The sequence below is a fragment of the Moschus berezovskii genome, chromosome 8 (genome assembly GCF_049115385.1).
Source record: "Moschus berezovskii isolate FMDL1 chromosome 8, NW_MosBer_1.0, whole genome shotgun sequence".
In the NCBI taxonomy this organism is placed as follows: domain Eukaryota; kingdom Metazoa; phylum Chordata; class Mammalia; order Artiodactyla; family Moschidae; genus Moschus; species Moschus berezovskii.
Window position 1 is genome coordinate 50805833 of NC_142467.1, and position 20043 is coordinate 50825875.

Genomic DNA, 20043 nt, shown 5'->3' on the forward strand with positions numbered 1-20043 from the left:
TTTTCTCCTGTTAGGAAAAAATTCTTGCAATCCCACAATACTATGTATATCAAAGTTGTAGGACAAATTAAAAAAAAGCTGTTTAAGAGGAAAAGCAAGGAGCCAAGGTACAAAACAACTAGTAGTGAGACTGGGAGTGGGGTTGGGTGTTTCCATCAGTTATTTATTGCTGCATAACAAACTACCCCAAAACTTAGTGGCTAAAGGTAACAACCACTTTTTTTGCCCATAACTCTGCACATTGGGCAGGACTCAGTGAGATCTCATCTGTTCCATGTGATGTCAGATGGGGCTGTTCCACTGGGGACTGGAGAGTCCACTTTCGAAGTGGCTCACTAAGGTGGCTGGCAGGTTGGTGCTGGCTGTCAGCTAAAAGCTCAGCCATGGCCCTTGGTTCTACTCCACAGGCTACTTGAGTTGGCTCTTTGGTTTGATGGCTAGGTATCAAGAGTGAGCATTCACAGACAGGAAGGTGTGGGTCAGAAACCAGCAGTGTCACCTCCCTATAATCTACTGGTCCAGATTCAAGGAGATTTCAAAGCTGTATTTTAAAACCTCCAGTGAATTTGAGAATGGACAAGAGTAAGGATATACTTACCAACTAGCTCTGGGAATGTGAAAACAATGGATTATGGAGCCAGGGTGGGTGGGAAGAATGATGAAAATGCCAAGCCAAAACTACAGGAAGACTGGCTACAAAGAGGGGCACTTGGCCAGGAGGCTGGGTACATGGAAGCCAGTGGAGAAGCAGAGGTAAAGACAAGGCTAGGCAAACGTTGGGAAGGGCACATGGAAGCAGGCGGCCATATGCCAGTAACTGGATTGAGAGGATGGTCAGAAGTTCTGCAGTTCAAGTAAAATGATTAAAGCAGGTAAGATGATTAGAACCAAGAAGCAAGCACAAGAATATAAGGCAGTGCCAGACAGAAAGGCAGAAGTAAATAGGAGTCCAGATTTAAGAAATACATAGAAATCAGAAGGATGCAAATCAGGAGGTAAAAAAACAGACAAGGCTTCAACACCAAGGCAAAATGCCTGCACTGCGTCCACTTGCCTGGGCAGTTGTGAGACCCCAAGTTCCCTCCACTGAGCGTCAACAAGGTCGGTCAGCAATCAGTGAAGAGACCATGTCAATACATAGTATAATTCTGGCAGACAGACAGTAAATACATGAAACACAGTAATTTCAATTAAGGTTTTATTAATGTTGTTTCTGAAGATTATATTTCACCTTTGTTGTCTTTGATTTTGCTTTAGTGTTTAAGGATGTTTCTTCACTTATTAAATCCTTTGCCATGAAAGAGCACCATGTAACTTATGTCAGAACAAACTGAATGATTCCTTTATAGTGGTAAGGAAAATCCACCAAAGATTCATAAAATCCAAGTACTAAGACACCAAGGTCCCTCTTCACATGAGCCAAAGCTTCCTCACACATATCATCTACAAGCCAACAGTATCTTTTTACTTTACCATCAAGATGAAAATAATTAAGAGTGCTGAGACAACCTTATTTCTCCAGTCTAAAAATGTAGACTTCCTCAGTATAGTTTAAACACACACACACACAAAAACAGAAGCTGAAAGGAAAGTAATTCACTGTGACTGATTAACTTACAATTATTTTTTATACAGTCAAGCACCAGTCTTCCCCTTCCCCTAGACTTTAGGCAACTATGAAAACATACAAAAAACAATGTGTATAAAAAGCAATAAAAATAAATATTTGAGGGCCTACTGTAATAGGCAATTTGCACATTTCATTTAATCCTCATAATAGTTTGAGAATTATAACTATTTTACAAACACGGAAGCAGGCTCAGAAGAGTGAAGTGACTAGGCTGGGAATTATGTTCGAGCTGATGCTTACTAAGCATATGCTCTGTTATGCTGTGCTGACTCCTGAAAGCCTTTCAACTTTTTGAGATTCTGTTACAGCTCCAGTTTCTAAATTTATACTTTTAACTCTGCAAAACTACTGAATAATAGAAGAATCTAAAATTATTCTCAATCTACTTGCTAAAGCAGGAGGTTGCAAAGAATACTGAAAAACTCTTCAAGTAATCAGAACATTCCACACCTAAAATTATGGTTATTCTAATTCATTTGTAATGAATAGCTAGTGATCCAAGAACAAATGGAAAATCATAATTGCCTCACTTTCTTATTGTTACTATTTGTCATTCTCAAAGGAATAAAGGCAAAAAAGAAGAGACAAATTCCCACTGTAAAATCTGACTGCCCATTACATTTACAGGATGTACTTAGTGGAATGCCAAGAGGTCCTGGTTTTAAAATCTCACCACCGGTCTTTTGTTTGCAGCTTAGAAGTATGTATTTGTGTTTTTAGTTGTCTAAATCTGGTGGAGGTGGTAGTACCCATTAGGGGATGGTTTTGTTGATGCATATCTGTGTACTGTGCTAGAACTATCTATGATGTCTAAGAGGCTGTTTCACCACCCCACAGAATGGGGTCATAGAGTTCTAGAAGAAATGGATTTATTTTATGGGAAAGTAACTTAAACCTAAACCTGGACAATCTGGACACCAAACAACATTTAATTGTCTATTGGGGGTATATTTGCATGTTCATTATAGAACTGTTGAATCTTAAATACTGAAGTTAATATCTAATTGTTTCTTACTTATGTTCTCACTGAAATTTAGTTTACTAGTTTTAGACATTTTTGAGTCTAGTCCTAAAGACTGTTTTCACACATAGTCTGAAGAAACTGAAAGAGTGAGATTAGATCATTAAGGCGGCTTCTAACATTAAAATATCTATAAAGACCTCCTTTCTAATGTTCGATTGATATACATATCATTCTTTCACTAACTCATTTACTGAATAAATTTTTTATAGAATACTATCTATAAGACTGAAATTAAAAAATATACACATAGGCTCATTACCTCTAGGACGTCAGTACATTAAAGGGGAGCTAGATGTTTACATGTGACATAAGACAAAAAAACTAGGATATAAAGCTAGTCAATGTAAGAGAGGTAGTGAATTGTGAGTACCCCCCAAAAAAAACCCCAAAACAAACACTCCAAGCCCAGCATAATTAAGTGAAATGAGGAATCATAAGAACCTAACATTTTTTGGTTCTGACCACCTCCCTACATAATCTAATCAAGGATCACAAGATAAATCTGACAAAGTGGCAGAGGATTTAAGGACCAGTGGAAAGAGAAATTGTGGTAAACTACTTGCATAGACCAGTTTAGGTCATTAGCTGTTGGCACTGCCTCAATTTCCCTGAAATGATTATACACCCAGGGAGGCCGAAAACAATTTGAAAACAACTCAGCAAGGAAAGCACAAGGTTTCTTAGCCATACTTGCTTGCAAGGGACCTGGTGTCTTGATTTCTTGCCAATCTCTGTCTTCCAAGTCTTTGCTGGGGCCTTAGCCTTGTAAATGGGATTTGAAAAGGGAAGTGAGTGTGAATATGAAGTCCACCTGGCAGGAACTACAAGGACAAAAGATGGTTAGAAGAAAAATAAAATGAAAAGGGTAGGCTCTGAAAATCTATGTGCATAAAAATCAATTCAAATGATTTAAATTCACACAGCTATAAAGCTTTATCATTTCAGTACCCAAATGTTAAACCAATCCCTACCACCTCCTCTTCCCACCAAATTCAAGATCCTATTCAATTTCTGTTATAGGGACCAGAAATGAATATTTAGTTGAAAACACATAAACATACACTCATTTCCACCTTTAAAAAAGATTTTGGATTGAAAGTCATCAGAGTACCAATTTTAAAATAATTTTCTTAAACACATTTTGATAAGGCCACAGGAACACTTGTCACATTGTTCAAATGCCCAATGGCAAGACTTCTGATGAGACCAAACAGGTCACATTAAATCAATAGAGTATCTCAGAAATAAAGCCAATATGACTAAATCCAAAACAGATCACATGAAGTACCTCATGTACAATATGAACCTAGTTTAATAAATAAAGGAATCACAGGTGACTGCACTCTGGGAGAACATGCAGTTCTTCTGGGGCCATTCACAGTCTTCTCTGAGACTCTACTGCCACTTCCACCTGGGCAAGTCTAATGGTGCGGCCATGAAGCTTGTAGCCATCTTGCCTTACAAATGCCACGGTGCCAGGCTGCACCCCAACACCAGCTGGCACATGACAAATGAGTTCATGCTCATGAGGGTCATATTTGTCACCGATGGGTGTCATCTTCTCCAGGCCATGTTTGGCGAACACACTTTTCAGCTTTGCTTCTAAAAGTGACAATCCTCGGAAGATCTTCTCCAGAGTGAGCTTCTGGTCCGCAGGCTCTGTTTCTTCAGAAATATACTCTGTAGTCTTCTCCAAAATGTCTGCGACCTCCACCAAATCCTTACAGAAACTCTGAATTCCTACAGAGAAACCAGACATGCTTACTGTTTGTGAGGAAATCACTCTGTTCTTGAGGGCAGAGTTTGGTGAAGGCTCAAAGAGGTGGCTGGTATGCTAGGTACCCCAGCAAATGCTACATGGGATTCGAGGATCATCACTAGTGATTACCCTTGCAACTGAACTGATAAGCCAACATTTCTCTTAGAAGACATATGACTAGGAAGCCGCCTAGGAGATGGGGAAGATCGTTAGAACCCAAGAACTAGGTAAGACTATGTACAAAAGGTTCAGAAACCTGTCTTTTTAAAACCTTGACTTAGTTTTATATGCTTCTTTTATCTATGAGGTGAAGGACAGGGAGGCCTGGTATGCTGCAGTCCATGGGGTTGCAAAGAGTCGGACATGACTGAGTGACTGAACAACTCACCTTTAGTGAGCTGTTCACCTTTCAGTTCAGTTCAGTCGCTCAGTCGTGTCCGACTCTCCGCGACCCCATGAATCACAGCACGCCAGGCCTCCCTGTCCATCACCAACGCCCGGAGTTCACTCAAACTCATGTCCACAGAGTCGGTGATGCCATCCAGCCATCTCATTCTCTGTCGTCCCCTTCTCCTCCCTCCCCCAACCTTTCCCAGCATCAGAGTCTATTCCAGTGAGTCAACTCGTCGCATGAGGTGGCCAAAGTATTATATTTAAAAAATTCCTGCCCGTCTCATTTGTGCTAAGGCACGCATTCTCAATAGGAAGAAGACGTTCACTGATGGGGGAATAATAAAAGAGGAGTTGACAAGACTGTGCTAAGGATGAGTAAAGGAGTGGTTTATTCTGGAGGAATAGCTAAACAGGAACAGGAAAGAAATATGTTCCATAGATGAGGTACGTCTCTAAATGCCTGCTACAAAGTTATATCTTATTGTTTGTGAGGAAATCACTCTGTTCTGTGTGCTGCAGACAGGCCACCAAGCTTGTCTAATTTTTTTAGAGTCACATAAAACTTTATAAAAGTGAACTCAGTTGTTGAGAAATCTCATTACTTTCAATGCAGCATTCTTCATTTTTCTTATAGAAATGATAAGGAGTATCATTTTTGTGTGGTAACACAAAAGCCCTTGTAGGAGTTGGTGAGGGGCAAAGGACTTTCTTGATCTAGTTTTAACCCAGGGACAAGTTTAAGGCCCTGTATCAAAACACACAGCCAATAAAAGAGATAATGACAGAGGAGAGATTTCCCAGGCACATACTGTCTGGATGGAAAGGCTGCAGTTTGCTGAGCCCTTAGAGTTGAAAATATGCAACTAAAACTTAGATGAAATATCAGAAACACATTTGGGGGTCAGTACTGAGTTATTTCGGAATACAGTTTCAGGATTAGTATTTATTCAGAGTCTTGAAACATGGTATCTAAAGCACTGAATGAGAATCAGAAGGCTAAGCCAAAGGAATGGCGTTGGATGGGACACAAATGGAGTGAATCTCGTGTATCAATAGCAGATAAAATCCAGAGAACAGGAAGGAGTATGAGTGATACAAGGGAAAGAAAAATAGATTAGGGATCAGGGTTCAGTGGATTCATATCTACATCTGACGTCAAATAACTTTTTCTAGCTTGCCTGTAAGAGGAGACTGGACTAAATAGTATCCAAGGGCCCCTCGGGCACTCCATTCTATGTGCAGTAAAAGTATAATGCGCCATATTAAATTGTGAGTATAGCAAGTCATCACAGATTGCCTTTTACCCTTGAATCTCTGTTATTCAACTAACAGTTTCATGAACAGATTTGGAACAAGATGTGGTGCATTTAGGAAAAGATTTCTGAGAGACTTTGAAATGAACCAAAAAGATTATTCAGTGCCATCAGTGAAAAAAAGAAGATCTGATCTAGCACAGCCATCAAGGTTATCTGATTCCATGTGGTCTGAGCCTTTGAGTTGTAATTCAGCAAGCTGTAGAACAGTGACAGTAATGTAAATGATTTTTGTCTATAGTTGTGAAAGTTGTCTGATGGAGACATAGTTATTGCATTCTGGATATAGATCAGTTTTGCTTAGATGAAGCAAATTTTAGCATTTCTGATTGCCTATGTGTCTGCTCTTTGGATTCTTTTCGGAACATCTTAATGATTCACTTCACTTGTTCATTAAAGAGTTAAACAGAATTGCCTGTACAGGCACTAGAATGATAACTATACATGCTTGAAAAATAACAAAAGTCTGGTGAAAATAAAGGCAAACATTATTTCAGCAAATGGTTCATTTTCCAACATTCCCAATAAGTAGCGCAGAAAGCCTATGGAAATAGCGGAAGGGTACAGTATAGGTTGGTTAAGGACCGAGATGTGTTTTTTGCTAAGTTCAGTGTGCAGAACTGCTAGTAAGTGCCCTTAAACTAAAAAATATTTTTATTATTAATAAATCTCTCACCAAATATCTTGGCATCTTCTACACATCTCTGGGTTCGCCTTCTTATATTTTCACTGTCAGCTACAGCTCTCTGGTATCTCACCTGAGCATCAGAAGCAAAGTCAAAATGATGAGAAAACAAATGCTTATTGGTGGAAAAGAAACTTTTTTCTTATTTTACAAATTTCACCCTTGGTATAGATTTTTATTAAAACAAAAACATTAGGAGTTGTGTAGGAATCTTGTATCAGCTACTCCAAATTCCCAGTCAGAGCAGCAATCTCTGTTTACAACAGTTCTGATAGGCTGTCATTTAGGCTGCCAGTTTGAAGCCAAAACAACTGTTTTTCAAGCTCATTATCTTCAGAAAAAGCTTTTTTTCCCCATCTTCAGCCAACACTGCCACCCTCCAACTTTCTTTTGTTGAACTGACCTCTAGGACAACCAAGAGTAAGTTTTTAAAAACATGTCATCTTGGGACTTCCTTAATGGTTCAGTGGTTAAGACTCCATGCTCCCAATGCAAGGGGCCCAGGTTCGATACGTGGTCAGGGAACTAGATCCCACATGCTGCAACTAAGACCCAGCACAGCCAATAAATATGTATTTTAAAAAAATGTCATCTATTTGAAGGCAATTATTTAGCCTCTTTAGTCTTTTATTCTTTCATTCTTATAATCCTTGGTTCCTTTCATTATTCTCATAAGACACACTGTCTAACCTCATTGCCCTTTCAAAGCTCCTGCTTTGGAATTACTCTATTTCTCAAAATCTGTCAGTATAGTACTGGCACATTAAGCCAGATAGAGTTTTATTGGCAGAATAAAATGATAAATGACCACACTAATTCAACAAATATTTACTGAGTGTCTACTACATGCCAGGCATTGTACCTCCATTGAAACTACCAAAATATCAGATATCTAAGTACTGTGACACACCAGGAAACTGAACAAAGATGAGCATCCATAGTTGGCAATGTTTTTGAACTACTACAGATTATTTTGCTCAGTATATCTAATAAGAGGGAGTAAAGAGATAATTAGAGAAAACAGTTTAAAAAACTGACTTAAAAAACTTTCTGTAAATATTTAAGCCAGAGAGAAGATGTGACTACAGGTAACATAAACAGATGATAGAAAATATGATATATATTTCAGACTATATGAACAGATAATATAAAATCTACCTACTGTTAAATCTTGGACTTCCTTCTCCAGTTTAACAGCTTTTAGCTTTAAGGCTCGTTCTGCAAGAGAGGGTCCCAGTTCATCAGGGGGGTCCTCAGAATTGCAGTCTTCACCAGCGGTTCTCTGAGTGGCAGTGCTGAAAGGATGCAGCCATCCCCTAGCCATGACAAACAGCCAAAGTTACAACAAAGTTCAGAGACTGGAATGCTTCCCAGATTGACTCTCTCTAGACAAAATGCTTTCAGTTTCAATAACAACACAAACACTTAAAATGTGCTTGTTAAGTGCCAGACACAGTTGACAGATTTTATTAAATCATCTTTTCATCTCACAATATGTGAGATAAATACTATTATCATCCCTATTTTATAGATGAGAAAAGCATAGTCCAGAGAGGCTTATGCCTTGCTCAAGATCACACAGTTAGTATTCTGTTGAATCAGGATACTGAGCATCAGGCAGCAGAAATAGCTGGAAGTGGGGACACAAAAGTCAGCAAGAGAACACCAAATTATCGTACCTAGAACCAGCAGGACAATGCCAGAAGCAAGAATTCAAAACAAAAAGTCATACAGTTCAGGTTCAGTCTCTCCTTTTATAAACGGGGAAAATTAACCCCAGTAAAGGTACCTTATCAAATTGGAGTGAGGCCTAGAATTCTAAAGCTTTCTTGATATACAAGAAAAAAAGCTTGTAAAGCTTTTATAAGCTCTAAGTAAAAAGCTTTTATAGAAGAAAATTTGCATTAAGAGAAAATGAGTTGGGAACTTACCATGTAAAATCAAATCAATCAAAAACTTACAAAACATTTATTATATGTTGTGGACTGTGAACAGGTGAATGAAATAGATCATACAGATAAGTAGTTCAGTTTACATAAACATTTTAGAGTAGGGGTTTGTAGATCTTGGATTGCAGCAGTTTTGAACCCCCTGTTCAAGGAAGTTTCCATTACACTTCCTGGGTCCTCATAATTTAATCTGAGGTAAAACCATCAAGAAAATCTGTGGGTGGAAAAGGTCTTTAAAACAAATAGTTTATTTAAATAAACTGGTATATACTGAAGAGCGGCCACTAAGGTGAAATCTAAATGAATGCTTAGTAAGGGTAAAGGAGTTTAGTTCAAGAAAGGGAAGAGGGAACCATCAGTATAAGTGTGTGGTCAAGGTTACTTTTTATCTTTCATGCTAGTCCTGAATTCAATTATAATCTTATGTCAAATTATACACGATTACCAATTTTTAGTTCAGAAAATGTGGTCACCATAAATCTGGGACACATCAAACAGGGTGCAATAGATCCTCCTAAAGTTCTAAAAAACAACATTTATCCAATTAAAAATAGATCAAAATATCCTCGGGGCCAGTTGAAGGGAACATGGCAAGGGCCCAAGTCATGAGAAAGAGGGAAGTTGTGGTGGATTCATTCAATTGCTACTCTTTCAGAACTGGAGTGGGGGAAAATTTTATTAGAAGGAACCATTTTGCTCCCGATCACTTCCCTACACCAAAAACTGCCAAAAAGATTAGGGAAAAAAAGCTTGAAACCTAGAATTCAACCTCTCACCCTAGTGCTAGGTCAGATGTGTTATGATAAAAAGGCGACAAATAGTTATGCAAAATTTTCGAATTTCACCGTAATTTACTTTTCAGAGATCCAACCTTACCTATCCCCGTACTCAGCAATTTTTATTTTTTCTGGTAAAGAAACTGTCAACAGGGAATCGTCCCTGAGAATAACGAACACTGGTCACTAATTAAACGGGCCGATTCTATAGCCCTGACTGGTTTTCAGTCTGAATTCTACCAGTTCATGAGTATTTAAGTTTGGAGACGTTATTCAAATTTTCTAAACCACATTTTCCCCCAATTAAACGGGAGAATAAAAAGAACTACCCATAGTTCTGCAATGGGCAAGATAAGTGATCAAAAAAAGCTGCTGCAATCTATGGATAAAAGCAGCAACCAGAACTTAAACTCCTGAAGGCAAGTGGAAGGGCCGTTTGGCAAAGTCCAACGCCCTCCTTTTACTTACAGGAAAAGTGAAGCTCAGATATTGATTCCCCATTATGTTCGCAGAGGGTGCTAGGAGAGAATCCCAATTCACCTGTAGGCACCAAAGCTGGAGAAAGGGGCGGGAAGGGTACGTCCCAAATTCAGTCGGAAGAACAATTCCCACCTCCGAGGGCGTGACCTCGGATCTTCCAACAAACCTCGGCCCGATAAGGAGGCGCGGCTGTGGACCTCAGTTTCCCGCTCTGTAAGATGGGGCCGTGAGCGCCCAGTTGTAGCGGCCGAGAGGCTAGAGAGGTCCCCTCGTCCTCCAGCCCAAAACTGCCCCTTCAGATAACTCGTCCCTCATTGTCCTCAAGTCCCCAATCCCCACCTGCCTCACTTACCTGCCCTCGGACGCGGCATGGGAGGCCAGGGGCTGCATCCGCCGCCGGACCGCCCACAGGAGCCTGGCGGCCATGTTCCCACCTCGGCTTACGGAAGCAACGCATGCGCACTTGCTCCAAATGACGAGCTACGCTCGCTTCAAAAACCACGCTTCCCAGCAGCCTTCGCGGGCGTTTTTCTCTTAGGGCCCCGGATGGGAACGCAACTTGTCGGGTTGCTCCTGTGCAGTTCCCTACCCGGTCTATAAGCAACGCAACTCTTCCGGTCCCCAGGGTGTTCCGGGGGTAGGTTGGTTTCCTGTGGTAAGGGAGTAGGCTAAGTGCTAGGCGCGGAATACGGGGCGACCACAGGGAGTAACAGTTGTGCCCTCAAGGAGCTTAAATGAAGTTTTACACAACAAAGTGCAAACACCATATAAAGTCAAAATATGACCCCTATTTAAACGCGAGGGGCTTGGTGTTGCGGAACCCTACAATGCGATATGACCTAGTGTGGGCCGTTTTCCCAGGGGAAATAACGTTTGAACTGAAAGCGGAGTAACGAGTAAATGAAGAGAAGGCAAGTGGTTCAGGTAGAAGGAAACAGCATCTGCAAAGTCAAAAAGGAGCGCCTTGCGAGTAAGGGACTGAAGTACTGGAGGAGGTGGAGGAGCAGCACAAGACTGTGGTTAGAGCCAGGGCCTGTGAGGAATTAAAAAAGTCAAAGCCTGACCCTCATCTCTTACCTCAGTTCAGTTCAGTCGCTCAGTCGTGTCCGACTCTCTGCGACCCCATGAATCCACAGCACGCCAGGCCTCCCTGTCCATCACCAACTCCCAGAGTTCACTCAAACTCATGTCCATCGAGTTGGTGATGCTATCCAGCCATCTCATTCTCTGTCGTCCCCTTCTCCTCCCGCCCCCAATCCCTCCCAGCATCAGAGTCTTTTCCAGTGAGTCAGCTCTTTGCATGAGGTGGCCAAAGTATTGGAGTTTCAGATTTAGCATCAGTCCTTCCAATGAACACCCAGGATTGATTTCCCCCAGAATGGACTGGTTGGATCTCCTTGCAGTCCAAGGGACTCTCAAGAGTCTTCTCCAGCACCACAGTTCAAAAGCATCAATTCTTCAGCGATCAGCCTTCTTCACAGTCCAACTCTCACATCCATACGTGCATGATCACTGGAAAAGCCATAACCTTGACTAGATGGACCTTTGTTGGCAAAGTAATGTCTCTGCTGTTTAATATGCTATCTAGGTTGGTCATAACTCTCCTTCCAAGGAGTAAGCCTCTTTTAATTTCATGGCTGCAATCAGCATCCACAGTGATTTTGGAGCCCAAAAAAATAAAGTCTGACACTGTTTCCACTGTTTCCCCATCTATTTCCCATGAAGTGATGGGACCAGATGCCATGATCTTTGTTTTCTGAATGTTGAGCTTCAAGCCAACCTTTTCACTCTCCTCTTCACTTTCATCAAGAGGCCTTTGAGTTCCTCTTCACTTTCTGCCATAAGGGTGGTGTCATCTGCATATCTGAGGTTATTGATATTTCTCCCGGCAATCTTAATTCCATCTTGTGCTTCTTCCAGCCCAGCGTTCCTTATGATGTACTCTGCATATAAGTTAAATAAGCAGGGTGACAATATACAACCTTGACGTACTCCTTTTTCTATTTGGAACCAGTCTGTTGTTCCATGTCCAGTTCCAACTGTTGCTTCAATATTACAGTAATCCAAGCCTATGCCCCAACCAGTAATGCTGAAGAAGCCGAAGTTGAACAGTTCTATGAAGACCTACAAGACCTTTTAGAACTAACACCCAAAAAAGATGTCCTTTTCATTATAGGGGACTGGAATGCAAAAGTAGGAAGTCAAGAAACACCTGGAGTAACAGGCAAATTTGGCCTTGGAGCACGAAATGAAGCAGGGCAAAGAATAACAGAGTTTTGCCAAGAGAACGCACTGGTCATAGCAAACACTCTCTTCCAACAACACAAGAGAAGACTCTACACATGGACATCACCAGATGGTCAACACTGAAATCAGATTGATTATATTCTTTGCAGCCAAAGATGGAGAAGCTCTATACAGTCAGCAAAAACAAGACCAGGAGCTGACTGTGGCTCAGATCATGGACTCCTTATTGCCAAATTCAGACTTACATTGAAGAAAGTAGGGAAAACCACTAGACCATTCAGATATGACCTAAATCAAATCCCTGATGATTATACAATGGAAGTGAGAAATAGATTTAAGGGACTAGATCTGATAGATAGAGTACCTGATGAACTCTGGATGGAGGTTCATGACATTGTACAGGAGACAGGGACCAAGACCATCCCCATGGAAAAGAAATGCAAAAAAGCAAAATGGCTGTCTGAGGCGGCCTTACAAATAGCTGTAAGAAGAAGGGAAGTGAAAAGCAAAGGAGAAAAGGAAAGATATAAGCATTTGAATGCAGAGTTCCAAAGAATAGCAAGGAGAGATAAGAAAGCTTTTCTCAGCAATCAGTGCAAAGAAATAGAGGAAAACAACAGACTAGGAAAAACAAGAGATCTTTTCAAGAAAATCAGAGTTTCCAAGGGAACATTTCATGCAAAGATGGGCTTGATAAAGGACAGAAATGGTATGGACCTAACAGAAGCAGAACATATTAAGAAGAGCTGGCAAGAATACACAGAACTGTACAAAAAAGATCTTCATGACCAAGATAATCATGATGGCGTGATCAGTCACCTGGAGTCAGACATCCTGGAATGTGAAGTCAAGTGGGCCTTAGAAAGCATCACTACGAACAAAGCTAGTGGAGGTGATAGAATTCCAGTTGAGCTATTTCAAATCCTGAAAGATGATGCTGTGAAAGTGCTGCACTCAATATGCCAGCAAATTTGGAAAACTCAGCAGTGGCCACAGGACTGGAAAAGGTCAGTCTTCATTCCAATCCCAAAGAAAGGCAATGCCAAAGAATGCTCAAACTACCGCACAATTGCACTCATCTCACATGCTAGTAAAGTCATGCTCAAAATTCTCCAAGCCAGGCTTCAGCAATATGTGAACCGTGAACTCCCAGATGTTCAAGCAGGTTTTAGAAAAGGCAGAGGCACCAGATATCAAATTGCCAACATCCGCTGGATCATGGAGAAAGCAAGAAATTTCCAGAAAAACATCTATTTCTGCTTCATTGACTATGCCAAAGCCTTTGACTGTGTGGATCTTACCACTCATGCTCGCTTTTTTCGCCAATTCCCCTTCCCCCTCGACTTACTGTGATTCAAAATGTGTATTTTTTATTTCTCCTTACTAATGGGTAAACTCCATTATGGTAGAGTTTTTTGGGTTTTTTTGGTCTGTTCATATTTAATAAACAGTAGAACAGTGCCCTAATGTAGTTGTTCAAAATCTTTTTGTCTACAGAACTTCAATGTTACAGTGGCATTACGTGTTTAAGGGGTCACTGATTGCAGTGTGGTGGAGATTGGGTCTAAGAGGTGGAGAGACAAGCTGTTGGACGGGTTCATGCAGGGAAGGGGTGTGTTTTGTCCTGGGATTACCTCACCAGAAAGACGTTTGTAACCACCTTATCTAAAGTAACTACTATTTTAGATATGTCCAGTAGTTTTGTTTTTGAGTGTAAGCTTCATGAGAGTGTCTGCCTTGTTCATAGCTGTGATTTCTGACATCTAGTACAGGGGCAGGGGAGCCTGGTGGGCTGCCGTCTATGGGGTCACACAGAGTAGGACACGACTGAAGTGACTTAGCAACAGCAGTACAGTAGGTGCACACAGTAGATGCTCTGCTGCTGCTGCTAAGTCACTTCAGTCGTGTCTGACTCTGTGCGACCCTACCAGGCTCCTCTAACCTTGGGATTCTCCAGGCAAGAACACTGGAGTGGGTTGCCATTGCCTTCTCCAGTGCATGCATGCATGCTAAGTTGCTTCAGTCGTGTCTGACTCTGAGCGACCCTATGGACAGCAGCAGGCTCCTCTGTCCACAGGATTCTCTAGGCAAGAATATTGGAGTGGGTTGCTATTTCCTTCTCTGGTAGATGCTCTAGTATTTGTTAAATGAATTAATGAAGTTGGATGGTGTCAGTGGAGATGGGAAGAAATGGATGAATTTTAGAGAGATTTAGTACGGAAAATTGACATGTTGTGAGAATAGACTGGTAATTGGGGTTGTGGACACTTGGAGTTGCCAGACTAGTTACTGGATAGTCCTTAACGTCAAAAAAAGTTCTTTTAAGGAAGGAGGAGTGTGCCTTCTGAATCTTCACCTTAGCGTGGCTCATTTGTACTGTAGCTATTTGAGTCATAGTTTTTCTCTGCTTGTTTGTGAGTTCCATAAAGAGAAAGCTGGAGTCTCCTTATATTCTATCCAAGGCCTGGCTCAAATGTGTTATAATCAGCAATCTTCTGTTTCCTTTTGACCTTAGGAAAACATGGGTTAAGGAGTGATCATGATTCTCTTTTACATAAGAGAAAACAGGCTCAGAGAGGTTGGTGAACCTGCTCAGGGACCCCCACTGAGGATACTAGATATTAGAAATCTGATAATCTAAACACTTTGCAGTCCTGGGGAGGATGGAGCTTCAAGTTCACCTTAGAACCACGGCCCTACACTTTGAAAAAAACAACCAAACCAGAAGTGGCATCCACGCTGTAGCCATTTTGTTAAAAACGTCTTGTAGCTAAGTGACACCAGGTGTGGTGCATCCACTCATTAGGTTCTGAATGCTGCAGTGCAAAAGGAGGGAGGACATGAGTGAAACAGAACCTTAGAACCAAGAGGAGGGGGATTCTAGGGTCAGACTCCATGTATTCAAATACCGACTCCACCATTTCTTAAATGTGGACTTGAGTGTTACCTAACTTCTCTGGGCTTCCATTTCCTGAACTGTGAAAACTGGGATAACAGAACCTATCTCACAGGGTTTCAGCAAAGATTAAAGGGAAAATACCTAGAGAAGTAATTAGCACCAGGTTTGGCTACATAAAAGGCAAAAGTAAAGTGTGGAGCCCTTTGCTCAAGATTACTGAGTGGGTAACAGAGCAATGAACCAAGCACAGAGCCCTGCTAGGCGTGTGGCCCTCTGTGAGTGCACGGGTTGTATGTCTTGTAAGCCAGTTATGGCTAACAGTGCCTGATGCATGGTGAGTGCTCAGTAAATGTTAATTTTGCAGGATAACCCCTTCAAAGAGCCAAGATCTATTGGTGGGAAAAGGCACTCAAAATAACTAAAAATAACTATAGCAAAGAATGTGACACACATCACATACACAGTTGAATTGCTGGGTGCCATTCCAGGATCGACATTTTAAGGAAGAACATTGGCAGTGTACTTTATGTGAGCTCCATTGTCATTGAAGACACTCAGGTGGAATTTGGATGAAAGATGTCAATTATGAATTGGCTGCCTTTTAGGTTTTAATGGTTGTTAAAACAATGTGAAAGTAATTTCTTCAGTGGAAAAGATGCAAAATTTGACTCAGATGTTTCTTATCTAGCTAATAACCACTATGGCTGAACCTTTCCTATTTCTTGGACAGTGTGCAAGATGCTTCCTGTGTGTTATCTCATTGAATCCCCCCAGTAGTCTTGGGAGTAAAGTACCATTGTTAACATGGTTTTCACAGGTAAAACAATCAGAGGTCAAAGTCACAGCTGGTAAATGGCAGAGGCAGAGCTCAAGCAGCCTTGTCTGGATCCAGGCTTATCAGCCCTAAGCCTTATATTCTGCCACTGACAGCTGGGTACTTTTGGTCAGGTTATTTTACTTGCTTTGGTCTGCTACTCCCTCAGAGGGTGATACAGTTTGGGTGAGGCTCAAGTGTGTAAAGCCTTAGGTAAGCAAAGTGTGTGCAGCCCAGAGTGTCCAGAGGCTTCTCTAGGATTTCCTTTCTTTCCCCTTGAGTTAACCTTTGAGCTTTTGCATTTAAATGATTTTTATCTTTATTGGAGGGAAAGGTGGTGAAGGCCTGTAATGGGCCTACAGTGTTGAGAAAGTAATGAATGGCACAGTTAGAAGACTGCCTGGGACTTGAGGTCCTTGATCTATAAAAATATCAAATGTTTATATAAACGGTTTAGCACCCCTGTGGCATAAATGAGCCACCATCCTCTTGGTTTTCTGTGATAGGTTTACTTGATAGTAGGGTTGAAAGCGTGGACTGGTGGGTCTCCAAGTGCAAAGTAAGGTTAAAGACATAAAGAGTATCACCTGGGTTTCTAATCATAGCTCCCAGAGCTTGAGTGCCATATACATTAGGTAGGGAATTTCATTGATAGCAAATGATCCCACCTTACAGTGCCTACAACATTCTGTGGACATTAGAAATCTGTGCTTCTGAGTAGCACTGTGAGCTTAAAATATGTCAGCTGCTGAACTTCTTGGCCTGCTGAATTCCTCTGTGCCAGAGCTCTGATTTGAAAACACTCAAATCTGGGATTCTAGACTCTGTGTCATGAGGAATGATTGTAGAATTTGCATAATCTCTGTAGTTTTTGTTCACTTCATGCGAGTAGGGATGATGGTGTTGATTTTTCAGCCTGTTTTGCCTAGAGTTTGTCAGTAATGCCCAGTGTGAATCCATTTGGCACAGGTATTGTCAGATGATCAAGTCCCATCTCTCTGTACTGCACCACCAATGCCTCAGGACCTTCCTTTTTCCTCTGGACTGGGAATGGGATTCTGAGAAGGGGATGGAATGGCTTATTCACATGTGCTTTCATTTCTTCTTCAGAGGGGAAGGCAAAGACATTCAACAAAACCTTTACAACTGTAGAGATTTCTGTCTTCCTCCGCCCCCATTTCCACCCTCTGTAAAGTTATAAGGATGCCCTCTATTTCCCTCTTCTACTTCTTTTCTTCCCATATTCCCTATAATCATGCAGACAATAAAGGCTGGTCTTTGGGATGGCCAGAGAGTTTGGGCTACTTCCAGTCTTCTGATGTCCCCTTGTGAAAAAGACTTCGCCTTGGATGGACAAGGTGTTATTTCCTTTGGATGAAATCCTCATCTTCTTTCTAGGTCTTCTTCATTTCCCATTCCTGAATAACAGAAAAACAGGAAAAAAATCGGTTTGTTGAATATTCAGGTGTAACTTGCAGGATGACAACAAGGTAAAAACATCCTGGATTTCTTTCTTTTCCTTATCCTCCACATCCTCAGCAGCAAATCTTTCTTCTCTACCTCAAAAACCAGCTACTTCCTATCACCTCCACTAAACTTTTCTAATCTCTCATCAAAATTATCCTAACTGATCTCTCTGTCCCCTCATCTATTTTCAACATAGCAGCCAGAATGGTCTTTTAAAAATGTAACTCACACTCCAGAATTCCTTGGTCCAAATTTGCCAATGACTTTCCATTATGTTAGAACAAAATCCAGAGTTCTTCCAGTGCCCCATAAGGATCAAGGAGATGCAAACTCTGGCTCAGGGACCAAATCTGGCTCACTACCTGGTGGCTCAGAGGTTAAAGCGCCTGCCTCCAATGCGGGAGACCCGGGTTCAATCCCTGGGTCGGGAAGATCCCCTGGAGAAGGAAACGGTAACCCACTCCAGTATTCTTGCCTGGAGAATCCCATGGATGGAGAAGCCTGGTAGGCTACAGTCCACGGGGTCGCAAAGAGTCGGACACGACTGAGCGATGGAACGGAACATATTTTTGTATGACCCATCAGTTAAGAATGGTATTCAGATCTTAATATTTTAAAAAAAAAATTTTCTTCATGACACCTAAAATTTATGTGACATTCAAAGTTGTGTCCATAAACAAAATTTTATTGGGACACTGCTATGTCAGCCACTTCTTTACATACTATGACTACTTTCCTGCTATGATGGCAGAGGTGGGTGGTTGTGAAAGAGACTGTGTGGTCCACAGAGCACCAAATATTTACTGTCTGGCCCTTTCCCGAAAAAGTTCGCTGATGTCTAGACTCGGTGGTCTGGCCTTGGGCTGGTTACTTCTCTTATCTCATGTCCTAATGCTCAGGTATTTGTTTTTAGGTCCACACTTTCTTATCTGCAATTCTGAAACCAGACAGCTCTGAGACCAGAATCTTTTTCAAGTGTTTTGGCACAGATTCAGTGGCCTGGCCTGACCTGATATGAGGTCGTTTGAAGTCTGTTTATTTAATGTGCTGTGAATGTTTGTGTCTTGCTATAGAATTATCAACATGTTTGCTTACAGAGTACCTCCTGAGAACTTGGGGTTTTTCATCATACATAGTATATGTACCACATTACCTTTCTAAAATTCAAAAAGTTCTGGAACACAGCTGGCCCCAAGTTTCAGAGGTAGGATTCCCCAAGTTTCACTCCAGTATCATGGAGTGAGCTGTTGACTTGGAGCTGGAAGAGATGGATTTGCATCCCAGCTCTCTGTGATGCCCTGCATAACCTTGGGCAAGTCCCTTTACTCAGTTTCCTCACCTATTAAATGGGGCCTTTCTTGTCTCAAGACATATTGTAGGTTCAGAAACCAAAGCTTGGTAGAATTATGTATTAAGAAAGAATAAATAGGTTCCAAAGAGATTTGAAGGTCTTGCTTTCTGAGCAAAGTTTATGAGTTTTACTGCACGGATATATTGGCAATTCTCTGTCTTTCTTACTAGCTGTTTTTTTTTTTTTGTTGTTGTTGTTCTTGGTGAGGTTCTATAGAAGGGAAGCTTCCGGGTCTCTGAATTTTGATTAGCCAAACTGTTGTGGTACCTTGGCTTTTTGTAGCACCCTTCCTTGATTGGAGTTTATGATGGATGGGCTCCTCTTCCGTAACTCAGAAACACAATTGACAGGGAGAGGTTGCTCTGGGGCATTGTTCTGGGGTTTATTTGCAGTTTCCTGTTGATGACAAGAGATAGTTACACTGGTGAGGTCTAGTACTCACACAGCCTGCCTTTCAAAGAATGCAAGTAGAAGACTATCCAAACATGTCAGCATCAAACAGGGTAAGGGGTGCAAAATACCTGAGGGCCTTGGAATAAATTTATGATTAAATGACTAAAATTACTAAAGTTAAAATATCTGAATCCTCACTGTGCACCAGACATTGCGTAAATTATCATAGTTCATTTAGCCTTTTCAGTTATATATAAAGCAGATGCTTATTATGTTGTTACATTTTATGGATAAGGAAAATGAGAAGGTCAAGTCACTGCTCAAGGCCATAAAGCTGGTGAGTGAGACAGCTGGGATTTAAATCCCACAGTCCTGTCTCTTAACCTCTCTCCTGAATTCCTTCACATTTTTTACACTGTCTTTCTTCCCTCAGTTTTTCAGGTGATTGCTTAATGTAAGGTATAAAACAAACAGCCCGCACACAAGAGGGATGTCTTAATAGGCTTTAATGGGGCGGGATTCCCGGACCCACGCAAGGGAGGTCGAGGAAGTCTGCGCCCGAACAAAGACAAAGAGCGACTTACATAGCTTCAGTAAGGAGCAGCGAAATTTTTTTCGAATAAGGCAAGGTTTGGAATGGTGGTCCCTCACAGGTCAGTTAGTCCAGGTGGCGAGACCGGGTTGGTCCCTCAGGAGGTTAGGAGTGGGGGTTGATTTCTGTTAAGAGCTGTTACATCAGAGACTTTTCAGCGGCGGGGAAGGAATGAGGAAGTACAATAGTCAGAGTTCGATGGGACTTCTTTCCCGCAGCGGGAAAGGAAGAGAAGGAGAAGCCAAGATGGCCATCGGGGTCCGGCCTTACA

The 20043-nt window shown here is 41.4% G+C and overlaps 2 protein-coding genes across 3 annotated transcripts in view; both read right to left on the reverse strand.

The window, feature by feature from the left end:
• Positions 1-1184: 1184 nt before the first annotated feature.
• GRPEL2 (GrpE like 2, mitochondrial) lies at positions 1185-10502 on the reverse strand. The gene is made up of 4 exons (XM_055430662.2): positions 10362-10502; positions 7967-8120; positions 6796-6877; positions 1185-4394 (listed from the first exon to the last, which is right to left on the reverse strand). The coding sequence occupies exons 1-4, from the start codon at positions 10433-10435 to the stop codon at positions 4030-4032; spliced, it is 675 nt and encodes a 224-aa protein (XP_055286637.1). The 5' UTR covers positions 10436-10502; the 3' UTR covers positions 1185-4029.
• A 4595-nt stretch (positions 10503-15097) lies between these two features.
• AFAP1L1 (actin filament associated protein 1 like 1) overlaps positions 15098-20043 on the reverse strand; it is a 76424-nt gene continuing 71478 nt past the window's right edge. Inside the window, exons 17-18 of one of the 2 annotated variants that reach the window (XM_055431164.2) lie at positions 19055-19183; positions 15098-17387 (exon numbers count right to left, since the gene is read on the reverse strand). In XM_055431164.2, coding sequence (XP_055287139.1) covers positions 17364-17387; positions 19055-19183 — 153 coding nt within the window. In that variant the 3' untranslated portion in view covers positions 15098-17363. The remainder of the gene's footprint in view (positions 17388-19054; positions 19184-20043) is intronic. The other variant, XM_055431162.2, reaches the window with a different exon arrangement.